The sequence below is a fragment of the Fistularia commersonii genome, chromosome 31 (genome assembly GCF_037954325.1).
Source record: "Fistularia commersonii isolate RoL2024-O1a breed Wild chromosome 31, RoL_Fcom_v1.0, whole genome shotgun sequence".
In the NCBI taxonomy this organism is placed as follows: domain Eukaryota; kingdom Metazoa; phylum Chordata; class Actinopteri; order Syngnathiformes; family Fistulariidae; genus Fistularia; species Fistularia commersonii.
In genome coordinates, this window is record NC_141314.1 from 8,431,225 (window position 1) to 8,446,234 (window position 15,010).

General features: G+C 44.7%; 1 protein-coding gene across 1 annotated transcript; it reads right to left on the bottom strand.

Annotated features, from left to right (window-relative positions):
* Nucleotides 1-4,593: 4,593 nt before the first annotated feature.
* trim105 (tripartite motif containing 105) lies at nt 4,594-12,691 on the bottom strand. Its single transcript, XM_086139232.1, has 7 exons — nt 12,603-12,691; nt 11,814-12,127; nt 8,505-8,600; nt 7,556-7,780; nt 6,994-7,007; nt 6,712-6,827; nt 4,594-6,461 (listed from the first exon to the last, which is right to left on the bottom strand). Exons 2-7 carry the CDS (start codon nt 12,108-12,110, stop codon nt 5,902-5,904), a joined length of 1,308 nt encoding a protein of 435 aa, XP_085995358.1. The 5' UTR covers nt 12,111-12,127; nt 12,603-12,691; the 3' UTR covers nt 4,594-5,901.
* Between the last annotated feature and the right edge of the window lie 2,319 nt (nt 12,692-15,010).

Sequence of the window (15,010 nt, forward strand, 5' to 3'; positions counted from 1 at the left end):
AAAGCTGCGTGGACGACCTTGAATTCCAATCGCACCTTTTAACATCCCGAGCGGTGTATTTGATTTTATTTCCGAGGCCGTGATCGGGTTGTAAAATCGACGCGCTGCGATCCAGCATCCCGACCCTCGGCAGACGGGAGTTCCAGAGGAGCCATAAAGCAAAAAAAGAAACCTTTTTTTTTTTTTAATCATAATGCTTTAATTCTCTATTGTTTAGACAAGACTAAGTGGACCAGAGGCATAACTTCAGGAGTATGTTGAATAACGGGGAGTCAAATGATCGTTTTGTGTTATTGTTGTAACGTGTTTCCCTTCCGATCCCTCGCGGCGATCCAACCCCGTGACCTTAAAACACAATGCAGAGATTGAATGGTTGTAATTAAAATCTTCCCAGCCCCCAAAGCGCCTGCAGCATCAGAGGAAAATAAACACTAAAAATCATGTCGGCGGTTTCACGAACCTTAATCCAGGGAGTTGCCAAAATCACATCACAAATATAAAATAAATAATGTCATAGAGTCACGATAACACTCGATTGGCCAACGGAACAATAAACCGCTCTGGTAAGCTTTTAGACCGGCCATTCGCCAAGCAGTGATAACAAACAATAGCCTTTATGCGGCGCAGCATAGTCGCCCCCCTCCTGTGTCCGACGAAAAGGCCGGAGTTTATAATCCCGCCTGCTCCTGAGAGACAACCGAGGGCTCAAGGACCCGTCCTTGAAGTGCCAGAACTCCATCCGGCCCATCTTCACGTCAGGAAACCCGCTGCCTCTCAACACCTACTACCAGGAAGGATGCAGAGCGCGCATGCAACTCCCTCCCTTTTCTCATTGAAGTCCGTGCCCGTGGGTCTGCCCTCCCGGCTGCACGCCGCCAGCTACTCTAAAGCAGCACATCGGCCGATTGTTTGGATTGCGGCGGCCAAAGTTTTTCATTAGTAGAGGGTCACGTTCACTTAAGTCATGCCAAGTTTTATTCATGATGCCTAAAATCACAGAACCGAGTGAATCTCTCTGGGGTTTTTTTTTTTTTTTTTGTTCAATCTGGAAATGGCAACTCAACCCCTGCCCTCGGATTCTCAACTCGACCGACAAAGAATTGGCCGGTGTGACCCTTTTAACGGAAAAAAAATACGGAAAGACATTCCAGGAATGGGGTTCCTCTCCAGGGACGTGGAGAGGAGTCGGGCTTGTTCTCACAAGACGCGGAGACGCGAGACAGGCCGAGTAGTTACGGCCAGATTTTATACGTGTGGATTGAATGTATAGAAAAAAAGCGATGGATCCCGGCGGCGAGCGACGTGTCACAATGCAAGTCATAGGAACCCCTTCGCCGTGGAGACGCAGCCCGAAGGCACGAGGGTTAAAGGACACCATGTGACCTGAACAGATGACACCTCCAACTCCTCCATGTAGCCTCCGGGTTTCCTCCGTCATCTCTTTGATTCAACCACTCCATCTCACAATCCTGGTTTGGCGTTTATCTGCTTTAAAAGCACAAATTCGGCTCTTGGGTGATGAGCACTAGAGATGAAACACGCTTTTGTGTGAAGATGATGCGGTAAACGATCAAAAGTCTGTTTGTAGTCGTCTTTCCTCCTACCTGAAAAGTCCGATATTCACCCGTGTTTTAGCTCGACTCGTTCTCCGCGAGCTCCCGAGGGAAACTTCTCCGGAGTTTCGCCGCTCCACCAGCTCCGGGATGAGCTATTGTGGAGTGGGTTTATCAGAATGTTGCAGTCATGACCTAAGTGGAGAGAGCTGGAGCCTCCGATGTCTGACTTTAGACATGTTCATTAATTAGGCTCCCTTTTTTTTTTCCCTCCAAAAAAGGCGACGGCTCCTCATACGAACTTCCCATTTGGTCTTGTTCGTGGTGTGGACAAGGCAAAAGTATTAAAATCAAAACAACCTCATTAGTTAGATAGCCCCTGGTTGGATTCCAAAAACGGGGGCCTTTCTGCTCCCTGTGTCTGCATCTCCACGTTCTCCATTTTTGTCTAAAAACATGCAAGAGGCTCGCCGGAGGCCCGAAATTCTCCAAACGTAAGAATTAGAGGGTGAATGGACGCACGGTATGTCTATTGGACTCGGTATGAAGGAGTGAACGGCTGCACGTCACTCTAAATGAGAGAGTGAATGGTTGAACGTCTCCATATGTGACCCGGTGATGGTGAAACCCACCGCGAATAAATGAATGTAACTTAGCAAATATGTGACATTATACCAGGTGGACTTTTTTTTTGCTCTGCGCAGTTTAAATATTTTAGCAGTGTTTGCCGTTTCCCTCCATCATGAGTGAAATCAAATCAAAACTCTAAACTGTCCGTCTTTGGACTGGAGCGTCGAACCGGAGAACAAATGGTTCGGAGGTGCGGCATGTGTGCGTTTTCGATCTGCGGCTGCTTTGCACAGGGAGGGATTTACAGGCTTTAGAAGTCAGAAGCCCCACAATAAATACAACCTCAATATATTTTAGCGGTATTGGCCTCCGCATACAAATGAGGAAAAGAGAGGCTAACAGAGGGGGTTTAATAACCAGATACCTACATTAAAATAGCGTACTGTCAGGCCTGCGTTCTTCGTCAGTGGTCCAAACCAGTTCATTACGATCATCATAATATTGGCCTCAACACTCGGTCGCACCCGGGCGCGAGCCAGATGGTTGCTCGCTGTGTGAGCTGCTTGTAAATCCCTATTCCTCCTCAAAAGGCGCCCGAGGGGCAATAGACTGTAGTCGGCATATTTGCCTGCAGCTGAGAAATGTGTCGCTTTGGGATGCAGCGCTACGGGAAGATCAATTGCGTTGCTTCCTTAAGGATGAGGCTCTGGCTTTTGTTAAAGCCGAGCGCCGGAGACAACGATCTGCCATCGGATTAAATATTCTCTGTAAGGAGAAGAAGAATATTCTCATGATGGCAACATCCTCCGAGGTCCAATCCTGAAAAAATAACTAGAGTTGACGTGTCTGAGGAAGGGTTGCTGCAGGTTTCATTCTGGTTTCTTCATCTTGCTGTTTTTGTTAATGGTGGTTTAGGACTCCTCTGTGCATCAGGGAGGAGCAGGTCACCGGACCTTGAGTCCAACTCTGCAGCCAAGCCTGATCTGCCAGATATTTCCCCCGAGACAGATCATCATTGGAGGCGTAGTGGCTTTCGGCATACCTCCGTTCCTCAGCCCCTCTCTGTTCATGTACTCATAAGGAAACTCGGAAGCTCAGGTGAGGAAGGTATACAAGTTTTATTTGGTTGTCAAGGATGAATATTCCCTAGTTGGGCATTTGCATTTGCTTTCCCTTCATTATTTCTATGTTTTTTCTCTGGCCTGTAGTTTCGAGTGTTCATAAATATGTAACGCGTGGAACTCCATGTCAGAAGTTTTGAATAAATGTTGTAAAAAAAAAAAGCCCCTCCAGAGCCGAACCGGGTTTCTAAGTAAGCTAACCGTTATAATGTTAATGCATTTGTTTGTACGATTCAGCACTTCACGATGAATTTGTTTTATGAGTTTTTGCGAAATTCAAAGGCGCCGGTGCCGTCTTCGAGATTTACTGTCTCATCTTTGGTTTGTGTAGAATTATAAGCAAAGCAATGGATCACTGTCATCTGCGGAAATAACGGTTCTCTAATGATACCCCTGGTTGCATGCTGTGCCAGCCTAGTGGCTGCAAACCACCCCTTTTCTCTCTTTTTCTTCAACCAGAAGAGGAGAAGAGGTCCAAGTTCTCCTTCTTTTTCTCCCTCTCATTAGATTTTTACATTTTTTCCAACATCCTGTTCCGCGTTTCTGTTCCTCAGAGCCCCGTACTTGTACTTTATTCTGCTATTTTATTTCCTTAAACATGGCATTAGTAGTGTTACGGCGCTGTACTTCTTTACCTCTCTTTGTCAGATACGAAGGCACAATCTTGCGTTTTTGTACAAGTAGGGGCCACTGCTGCTCAGGAAAACTACGCACTGAAGTTTGTTGAAAAGGCATTTTGAGGCAAGAGGATTTAGACCGTTCTAAGCGAGGAAACAGGATCCAAGATAAGCGTGAAGCATAAACGAGCGGGACTGAGTGGATCTCAGATGTCAAATCTTTTTGTGAATATTCAGTACACAGCACTTCTCAACTTAAAACATGTGTGATTTGCACCTAGAAGGTCAAAGTGAGAAGATAGCGATTGTCAAACGCATTCATCATATGTTGCACTGATTACACTTTTGTGCAGTTTATTATCCGCTTTCCAATCGCCAAAGAAGGCGGCAATATCCTGCACAAGCGCATCCTCACGGCCATTTAGTTTATTTGACCTTTAATCTGTGGGCAGGAAACAGGACGTCGGTGTTTGTGAAGATAACGGGAGATCCTGCCTATTCTTGTAGTTTTTAACGTGTCAAAGATGGCTCGTGTATTCAAGAGTTCCTGCCCAGGTGCGGGAGCGCCGCCGTCTTTGCTCGACTGACACTCTCACAAAAAACCACTTTGGGTTCCCAGCAACCGCAGCCTCGCTGCACTTTGATGATTCTTAATAACATCCTTGATTGTATCGCGCTCAGTCACGGCACTTCATGACATCGGGGATGAAGAACTGAATATCAAAGACAATAAGGACACAATGATTTATTATTACCATGAGTGATTATTGCTTTTGTATTCAACAAGGATATTACGCAAGAAAATAACAGCACTAAATATAATTGTGATTATGTACAATACTTTCTGTACAGCAAATCATTCCCAGAGCTACTTTTTGGTATCAACGTGACACATACAGTGTACATGTCGCCCATACAAGTTCACATTCAGGCACTCCTACACTTGCAATGAATGCAGTAATTATCGTAATCCCAATCAGCAAACACACCCTTCAGAAGAAATACTCTGGTGTTTAAACCTTAGAGGTGTTTACTTAATTTTTGGGGAGAGGTTGCAGCACGGAAGCCGCAACAGGGTGCAAGTAAACTCGTTTAATATCGTGTTTGTTTATTTACATGATTTAGGTCTGATTACATACCGTTAGTATTAACAGCGAATTGTACAGCAAATTTAAAGTCTGAAAAATTGCTATTGAAACTCTCCACCATATAGCGATTGGGTTTAATTACAACAGAGGGAGAGACTCTCGTTCGGATTAGAGGTCCATTCAAAAGTGGATAATAACATGCAAGGTGTTTGTCGCTGCATCTTTCACGTCTGTGAACGTGATAAACTGATAATCGGGTTTGCCCGCACAGATTCGATAGGTCTGATGATAATATGTGGCGCGCCGTTGTATGAGTACTGCATTTGTTTTATCTCAGTGTCCTAACATCAGCAAGTGTGTGCAAAGGCATTGACATACAAGGGGTGGCTAATAGATCTAGCTGGATAGTAGCGAGCGCTCGAACAACTACAACAATGGAAAAGTGTAACTAAAATCCGTTCGCGTGAGAAATCACTTCTCGATGATAAATTGCACTTTTCCTTCCTGCTGATTAAACGTGATGATTAATGAAACCTTTAGGTATCGAGTACAAAGACTGTGTGATGGGAGGCGGTAGTGATACAGATAATCACAGAAAAACTATCTATCCTACTCATCAAAATACTTTGCTGAGCAGCATTTATCAAATGTAGTCTACGCTGTGCCTACACTGCACATCTTACTATTGTAAAAAAATGGGAGATGTTTGAATATGTTGTTCTTGTGTTTTCTCACTCTTATGCCAGCACAAAGGAGCTTTTCGCCCGGGCTTTTGACCCGACGAAGAATCTGGAAATAATTACGTGATGAAAGCTGGAAAACATTTAAAACGAGGAATATCATGTGAAAAATGGCTGCAATATCTTGTTGTACCCTAGAGATTACAGTCTTTGCTTGATGATTGGAAGACGTTGCTTGCATACTGAAATCATTTTTATTGACGGGACCCGTGTTAGGCGGACAGCGGGGCAGGAGGGTAGTGAAGGAGCTGGATCGGCCAAGCCCTCTGATTGACGTTACTGATGCAGGGGCTGAAGAAGGGGAACACCTTGCCTCTTGGCCCGTTGGTGAACGCGTAGAGGAGGCTCATGTCGTCGGCATTGAAGAAGGACACTCTCCTCTCCTCGCAATCCAGGAAAACCCCTATCCTCTTAGGGAGCGAGGCCAGCTGCAGTCTAGTCCAGGGCTGGGTGCCAGCAGAGTATTCGTTTCTGTTTCGCAGCCGCAGTGTCCAGTAGCCATTTTCGGGGCTCAGCTTGATCCGAGCGTGTCTCTCCACAGACTCGGAGGCCACGCCCAGATCCCACTTGGGCTTGGGGCCGACCTCTACCTCCCAGTAGTGTCGGCCCGACTGAAAGCTCTGGGCAGACAGAACATTGACGCACTGGAGGAAGCGCTTGGTGTGGTCGTTGTGTGAGATCATGCCGTCACATTCGACGGCCAAGGTTTTGTCTCTGGAGACGAAAATGCTGGGGTGTGCTGTGTCGACATCGTATGTTAATGGAGAAGGACCTTCGGGGTGAAACGATTCATTCCATTATACAGTGATAACGTCTTGTAAAATGGAATTCAACAAGTGTCACATTTAAAATGGGAAGTATCTGCAATCAGTGGAGCCACGGTTTCATCAGCATAATTCATCTGCCACTTCAACATCCTAATTTAAAGCAGCTTTTTTCAGTAATTACTCCCATTGTTGAGAAAGAACCAGCTCAGAAAATCAAATCTTTTTGTGGTAGCTGTAGCGCAAAGAGAAAATTACCTGGTTTCAAAGACTTAAACATCTTCCTCCACATGATATACTGCAAGGGAGCCATGTATCTGTTGCTGAAAGCACTGACGTCGAACATCGGGGCAATATCCACCTGCGCCGACTCTCTGTTCGAAGAAAGTCAACAGTCATCTATTAACAAACTGCCTCATTTATCCCCTCGCGAATGCCGTTGCCTGGGCATAAGCGGAGGCAGAAATCAAATAAGCAGGTGTCAGGAGCAAAAAAATGCCAGAAACCATCAATCCTTCATAAAAGTGAAATGTGACGTACCTCAGCTGAGGGAGCTAGACAGGGGGAAACAGAAGGGAAATCACATTAACGGGGTTTTTTTTCATTGATGTAAGAGCTTCCAGTCAAATCTAATAGCTTGTTTTACTTGAAGTCCAGAACTGAGATACCACGCCGAAGGCACAGTATGTACAGTGTGTTTATTTCTTTTTAATATATAAGAAAATGGCTTCTCGGGGGTAGCGCTTGCATGGATCTAACTAAAGATATCTGACATTTTGTTATGGGATATAATTGTTAAAAAAAAAAACATGCCCTTTAAAATTGAATTTTTAATGACGTATTTGTCTCTGTGACTGACCGGCGCCTGGTCACGGTTTAACTCCCACCCTCGCTCGGTGACAGCTGGGAGAGACTTCAGTGCCACAGGATAAGTGGTGCAGACAATGAATGAACGTACGTTGGAAGAAATTCAAATCCTTCCACGTATGTCTGCGTAGTGGTTCATTGAGCCCTGGGCCAACGTAAACTGTGAGCTTTCCATGTTCGCCGGAGAGCGGACCACACTTGAGCACGTTTTTCTCAGATGACATATTATCATCACCTCTATCAGATCCGGGGCCTCGGCGGCCTGCTGGAGCTCTGACGTGTTCTCCTCCAGCTCTCGCATTGCATGCTCCATGGCCTCCAGGTGGCGCTGGACCTTCTCTGTCTCCTCCTCCTGTTCTCGCCTCAGCTGCTCCAGCATACAGGCCTCCTCGTCGTGCAGGATCTGATGGAGAGCTCTGAATTCCCCGACGACGTGCGCCTGCAGATCTGCTCCCGCTCTCTGGGCACAGGGAGGACTCTTGTTATGTCGCGCTTTCGGGGAATAATTCAGCCATACACCCGCTGACACGTTTTACCCGCTGGCAAAAAATTGTCAAGGGTCAGCTACAATGTCAAGTGGCTTGTTCCATGAACACTCAGAATATACTTTTCCAAAAGTATAGATCTGTAGAGGGAAGCAAAGGAGGAGTAATGGATCTCCACTCAGTGCCAAATACCTATCTGTCAAACAGCTACAGAATGTTTACGCAGGGTGGGAATTTCCTGGTTATCATCTCGGCGCGGCGCACAGAGCTGAGCTCACAGTCTTATCTTCCCCCCCGTCTCTCATATGAGATGTGTTTTCATTTTCCATCGCTGCTGCCCATTTCTAGTTTGTCAAATGGCGCAATGCAGTCTTGTCAATCATCCGACTTCAGGTGAAATTAGAACTGATGAAGTGCGAAATCTTCTTTCTCAACTATATTACAGAACTGTCTTGATGTCAGGATGTGATTGTAGGTGTTCCCTTTGTACCTCTGACACAGAAATGGCCATTTAATGACAAAGTTATTTATGCATTCGCGACCAGTAATTTCAAAAATAAAAAGCACAAAATGTCACTTGCTGCATCTTCACACGCCATTAGATACACACAATGACATATTGCAAACAGCCATTAAAAAGGAGCGTGTGCATTCTTATCTGTTAAGTGCTGCCCTCCCATGACATCCCCAGGAGTGCACCTTTATGGTTTCCAGCTTGTCTTTGCTCCTGCGAATTCGGTTGAAGAAGTCCTGCTTTCTCAGTTGCTGGGTCTTCAGGGCCTCTTTCAGTTGTTTCTATTTAAAGCAAACAAAGTCACAGTTCAAGATAAAACCGCTCAAACGGAACTATTAAACATTAGACAATCAGAAGGAGTAAAAACAAGATCCATTATCCGCACTTGCCGTCTCAACCTTCGGATATGCTGTGTCACCAAAACAAGGATAATGCTGTATTTCTTGATACTTTCTCTCTTCCATAGGTAACTGACAAAAGTGGCACCAATCAGCATTTCCAAAATAGCAAGCTGGCATTATAAACAGAATCACTGCCGCTTTAGTTATTGTTTGACAAGATGTTTATATTCTCAATTTGTGTGTGTGTTTTTTCGTGTGTGTGTGTGTGTGTATCAACCTTCTCCATCAAACCCTTTTCTCTGTATCCTCCTCTCTCACACCAACTACCTTCATATCCTCTCTCACTATGTCCATAAATCTTCTCTTTGGTCTTCCTCGAGACCTCCTGCCTGGCAGCTCCAATTCCAATACCAATATATTGACTATCCCTCCTCTGTACATGACCCAACCATCTCAGTCTGGCTTCTCTGACCTTCTCTCCAAAACATCTAACATGTGCTGTCCCTCTGATGGGCTCATTTCTGATCCTATCCATCCTCGTCACTTCCAAATATAACCTCAACATCTTCACGTCTCTGTGACCTCCAGCTCCGCCTCCTGTCTTTTCGTCATTGTCACTGTCTCTAGTCCATACAGCATCGCTGGTCTCACCACTGTCTTGTCCACCTTTCCTTTCATTCTGGCTGAAAGTCTTCGATCACATAATACCCCTGACACTTCTCTGCACTCATTCCAACCTGCTTGAACCTGTTTCTTTACCTCTTTTCCACACTCTCCGTTGCTCTGGACTGTTGACCCTAAGTACTTGAAATCCTCTAACTTCCTGATCTCCACTCCCAGTAGCACTCACCGTTCCACCAGGGTTCCTCTCATTCACACACACACACACACATTTTGTCTTGCTGTGGCTAACCATCAGTCCTCTCCTTTCCAGCGCGTATCTCCAGCTCTCGAGATTTTCCTCAACCTGTTCCCTGCACTCACTACAGATCACAATGTCATCTGCAAACATCATGGTCCATGGAGATTCCTGTCTCACCTCATCTGTCAGCCTGTCCATCATCACTGAAAACGAAAAGGGGCTCAGAGCTGATCCCTGATGGGAGTCCCGCCTCCACTTTGAACTTCTCTGTTACCCCTACAGCACACCGTACCACTGTCTCACAGCTAGCATACATGTCCTGCACCAGCCTAACATACCTCACTGCCACTCTAGACTTCCTCACACAATACCAGAGTTCCTCTCTTTGCACCCTGACGTATGCTTTTTTCTAGGTCTACAAAAGCGCAATGGAGGTCCTTCTGACCTTCTCAAAGCAAACACTGAATCCCAAGTACTCTTAATACTGCAAACATTAATATCATGATACTGCTATTTTGGGGATAGTGACATGATGATAGGGCCGTTCCATTCAGTTATAAAAGGTAATAATACCTATTTTTATAGAAATATGAAAATGATAAATAGTTGTTTATTGCAGTCCTAACAGCAGATTTAATCCACCAACTGTTCAATAGTGAAGGGACCATGAGACATTTTTTTGTGTCATGGCCAAAAGTCACAGAAAGCTAGCTAACGTGTTTTTTCTTGACAGAAAATAAAATGTGCCTTTGTTGTTAGATAAACAACACAAATTGAAAAAAAACTTGGTTTGGTGGAAGAGTTTAAAAATAGATTCACTAACAGCCTAAACCTCACACAAATTATTGACCTGGTCTACAGTGGCTCTATTTAAGAAGACGGAAGCTTCAGAAAGGCTCAGAGTCGGATCATTTTCACAGACAGTGTGACAGGAAGAGGAGCTGGGGATAAGTGGTTATATCCAATCTAGTCCAGTCGCTTGTCCAAACATAACGCCTTTCTTTTTAATCCTCCTTGCCAAAGTTTGCTTTATAGACTACAAATTGGCCCGAATCTTCTGAAGTCTACCGAGCAGACACACTGTTGAACACTGTGTCGGCGTGTTCACAGAACCGCTGCTTAACAATAACGTCTAGGTCTCTTTAGCTGCTGGCTGCTACACCACCGGGCAACGACAGGAGATACCAGAGGCGAGAGGGGCAGTTTTGCCCTCCCACTTTTTGCACTAACGATGCCCGTTGCTAGTTAATGCTAATTTGATCAGACCTATCAGCAAGTATAATCATACAGAAAACCTTTCAAAGCTTCTGACAGCCCTTTGGGATTTTGACAACTTTATGCAGATCATATTTTTAATATGTAATATGTATTCTGTCATAACTTAAGTATCGTGTCAACATGGTTGTCGATAGCTGAGTAACTGCTCTCCTTATGATATTATCCCACAGAGATAAAAATGATTTGCTAAGCCGAACCCTCAGTCTAACGGGCTAAGCCTGTTAGAGGGTAATAAAGAATTATTGAATTACAAAGTCCAAAAGGCTTCATACCAACTCAGATCGTACAGCAGTAATAAACACACTGGTGTATTAGACGTAAAACACACACTGTTTGCTCGGTTAGCATTTCAACAGTTGACACAGATTACAAAAACAATGTCTCCCACAAATCAGAAAGGAAAATGGAAATGCTTGTATTAGCTTGACTGCGGCGTGAGGATTCGGAATAATATCTGGTCCTAAATAGGTAATGAAACCAAGATGAAATCGAGTTGTTTTGGGGTGGGGGTACAGAGTTAGCACAGTTTGTTTGTTTTTTTTACACAATAAGAGGGTACGTAGAGTAAAACCAAAGCACATGATGGAAAATCCGCATAACTGCTGTATTGACTCTTTGTACTGTTGCTGAATAGGGACCTTTCCAATGTCTGGTCGTCACCCGTCCGTCATGCACAAAACTGAGCGACCAGAAAAAATATAAAGTACTGCCCCCTTGATACACTCCTCTGCGATAATATGATTCAACATGTTATTACAACACACCAAACAACTGAACACCTCAGCAGCTTTGGGTTTATTATTCTGGCCGTGCACTTCCCTCCTTTGCTTAGGGCATTGTCCTGTTATTAAAATGAATAAAAAAAAAAAAGAGTGGAGAGCGCACTCGGGTTTTGCACTATTCGCCCGAATCACAGTGAGAACGGGAACTGGCATGGAAAGAACAAGCGTGAACCGGGAAATAAACATACAATCCCATTTGGCGGAGACATTTCAAACGTCACAGTTGCTCACCTCCATGTTCTTAATGTGACCGTCTGCACTGGTGGCCCTTATCTTCTCCACCATGGCCGTCACAAGGTAGTTGGTCTGGAACTGTTTGCTGCTGAACTCCTTGCGGCATTGGGGGCACGTCACCGGGCCCAGGGCTCCCCTCCAGTATCTGGAGATGCACTGCTTGCAGAAGTGGTGCATGCAGGCCAACATGACGGGTTCCCGGAAAAGGTCACAGCAGATGGCACACGTCAGGTCCTCCCGGAGGCTGTTTTTGGTCGGCTGTGCAGAAGCAGGAGCTCCAGCCGCAGCAGCCATTGTGGAGGAGCACTTTCCTGTCCAAGAAAAAGAGGAAACAAAAGCAAAAGTCCTGGATGCAGAGACACGGAGGGACAGATAATCATGATCTATCAGATTTATTTACTCAGTCAGATGACGTGGGGTGGGAGGAAAGGTTTGGGGGGGGGGGACAAATAGAAAGTTGATAAACTTTCTTGTTGCTGCTCAAATAATCAAGGTACACGTTGACTGGGAGGAGGGGGAGGGCGATCCCTCGAAAACCCTCAGCGTTTCTAACCCACACCACCTCGGAGGGTGAGCCGGCTCCAGGGTGAGTCAGGTGACGGATCACGGGACGCTTCGAAGCGGCTTGGGATTCGGATTCTGATTTTACTCGGATGTTTTTGTTGTGCCACCACCAACCCCGACCCACCACCACCGCCGCCCGTTAGCGACGGCTACTGAACGCGACATAAAAAAGAACGGGTTCTAAACACTCGTCTCTTGTTTAAAATGCTAATTTGAACTTACGTTGACGTTGAACGTGGCCGAAAAGGTTAAGAGTTCCGACATCTATTTAACCTGCGACTGCTGCTGGGAACACCGAGTTACGAACGTACTGCGCATGTGCGGGGCTGAGGGCTCCTCTGATTGGTCCAGAGGTCTCATTGCGATGCAAATGCACTTTGTCTCCTATTCTGATATTCACCTCGGGATTATCGGAGAAATGTAAAATTATCTTGTGTTTGAGTGGATTTATAAGTCATTTTCACTTCCTCTGCCACTGAATCTTCATTACCTCAAGTTCCTCAGAGAACATGGCTTTTGCTGCCTGGCAGCTATTAATTTACTGTCTTGCTCTGTCCCCCACTTTCCATTATCACTTTAAATTATCACCGAATTAATATGAAATCCTCTCATTTTATTCCTTCATAAGATTCGGTCACACAGATTTTTCCATTAGATTTGCATTCTTTAGAAGGGGGTGTATTGTTTCAGAGGGAAGATTATTGGTGCGTGAATTCTGTCATTTGAAGGTTGTTCGCGCTTTCATCTGATGATGGGGAAAATGCAAATGTTTATCTGTGATTGCTTTACACATGTAGATATGTTTAAACAAAACACAAAATGTACGTTTTTTTTTTTAAAGCCGGCTCATTGTGAAAGATAAGGATCAGTATGTATTAAATTCAGTATAATACAGTCTCCTTTGTCAATCATCTGGTTAAGACCAAAATAGAGACGATACAGTGTGTATTTCCCCTTTTATATTAATATTGTGAAGACAGATATGATATATGTCAGCCTGTACCGTTACAGGTCAATTTAATTTCCATGTGGGTTTTATAACACGGCATGATTTATTTAAGTACCAAGGATGCCGTATTTGCTTAGAGAAAGTCGATAAAGTGGCACAGAGACTGTCAGAAGGAGCTGCATCGTGCCTCAGTAGAGCTTGAAAAGGTGTATGACAGGGTGCCGAGAGAGGAAGTATATTCATATGAGGAAGTCTGGAGTGGCAGAGAAGTACAGTATGTCAGACTGGTGCAGGACATGTATGCCAGCTGTGAGACAGTGATGTGTTGCGCTGTAGCTGTAACAGAGAATGTACGTGACCCTTTACACCAAAGAGGTCAAGGTGGAGGTGGGACTGCTTCAGGGATTCGCTCTGAACTCCTTCCTGTTTGCAGTGGTGATGGACAGGCTGACAGATGGGGTTCGACAGGAATCACCATGGAATATTACATTTGCAGATGACATTGCGATCGGTAGTGAGAGCTAGGAGGAGGTATGCCCCGGATGGAGGAACTGCCAGGCTGGAGGCTTGGAGGAAGACTGGAGAGGAGATTTATGGATGGAAGGAAAGAGGATATGAGGTAACTTGGTGAGGAGAGAGTAGGTGAAAGCAGACGAGTCGCTACGGCGACCCTTGAAGGGCACAGCCCAAGGGAAAAGCAGAAGAAGGAGAAGGAGGAGGAGGCGATATATGATTCAAGCTGTGAAATGCACTTCAACAAATGTGCTATATCATAATTCAAGAGCAATTTCACAATATTTAAAAACAACTGGAGGGCAAGCAAATCAACAATGCAGTCAAGTCTTAGTATTGTGTACGTTCAGCTGAAAGCGATTCCAAATCTTGTTTCGTAAATGTTTACCTGGAGCTGACATTCTCTTGCAGAGCTATAATGCTTTGAATGCAAAACAGTATTTTGCAAATGCAAAGTTCTTTTTTGAACTTAAGAAAATAGCATCAGAAAATAAAGAAAAGGGAAAACATGGCAATATTTTCTGCATAGGATGATGATTAGAGAATAAGGAGAACATCATGCAACCTTAATTTGGTTACAAGTATATTGTTTAATTACGATTGTTTAGGAATAGTTTTCCTCTGCAGACTTGACAGAAAAAAAATAAATAAATAGGGAGAAAATAGAGGAAACCTTGCAAAGGATCCAGCACCCAGTACAAATGGCAATGCAATCCATGGACTAGTAAAGAGCACATCAGCATGAATCTAACATGCGGATAAATAAATGTATGAGGTCAGTGTCTCATAGATCTGACATATCAGCAGGTGGACCCAGAGTCATATAACCTTCTTCTCACTGCTGAGAAACAGCTTACCAGAATGTGGAAGCAGTAAGAAAACACACTGTTGAGAGGTTTTCTCGTGACAAGACTCGTGGATGGGCTTTAAATCGTAGCTAAATCTGCGTTAATTGTCTCCAAATACACCCTCATGACGGGACACCCACCACAACCCTGAATCTGCAAGTCACACCTGTTCTTGAGCATTGAGGCCCTCTCACTTGCAGTATTAGTAATATATTCACCAGGTGATACTGAGCCAATGATTCCCCTCTCAATGGAGAGAATACTGTAGTGGACACCTGGTGTTTTCCCTGCAAGCTGGTAAGACATTATCTACACCAATT

Coding starts and splice junctions, on each gene's coding strand:
- trim105 (XM_086139232.1), bottom strand. CDS start 12,110: ATGGCTGCTGCGGCTGGAGCTCCTGCTTCTGCACAGCCGACCAAAAAC. Junction 8,601..11,813: donor GTCACATTAAGAACATGGAG/GTGAGCAACTGT, acceptor TGCTTTAAATAG/AAACAACTGAAAGAGGCCCT. Junction 7,781..8,504: donor ACAAGCTGGAAACCATAAAG/GTGCACTCCTGG, acceptor CCCTGTGCCCAG/AGAGCGGGAGCAGATCTGCA.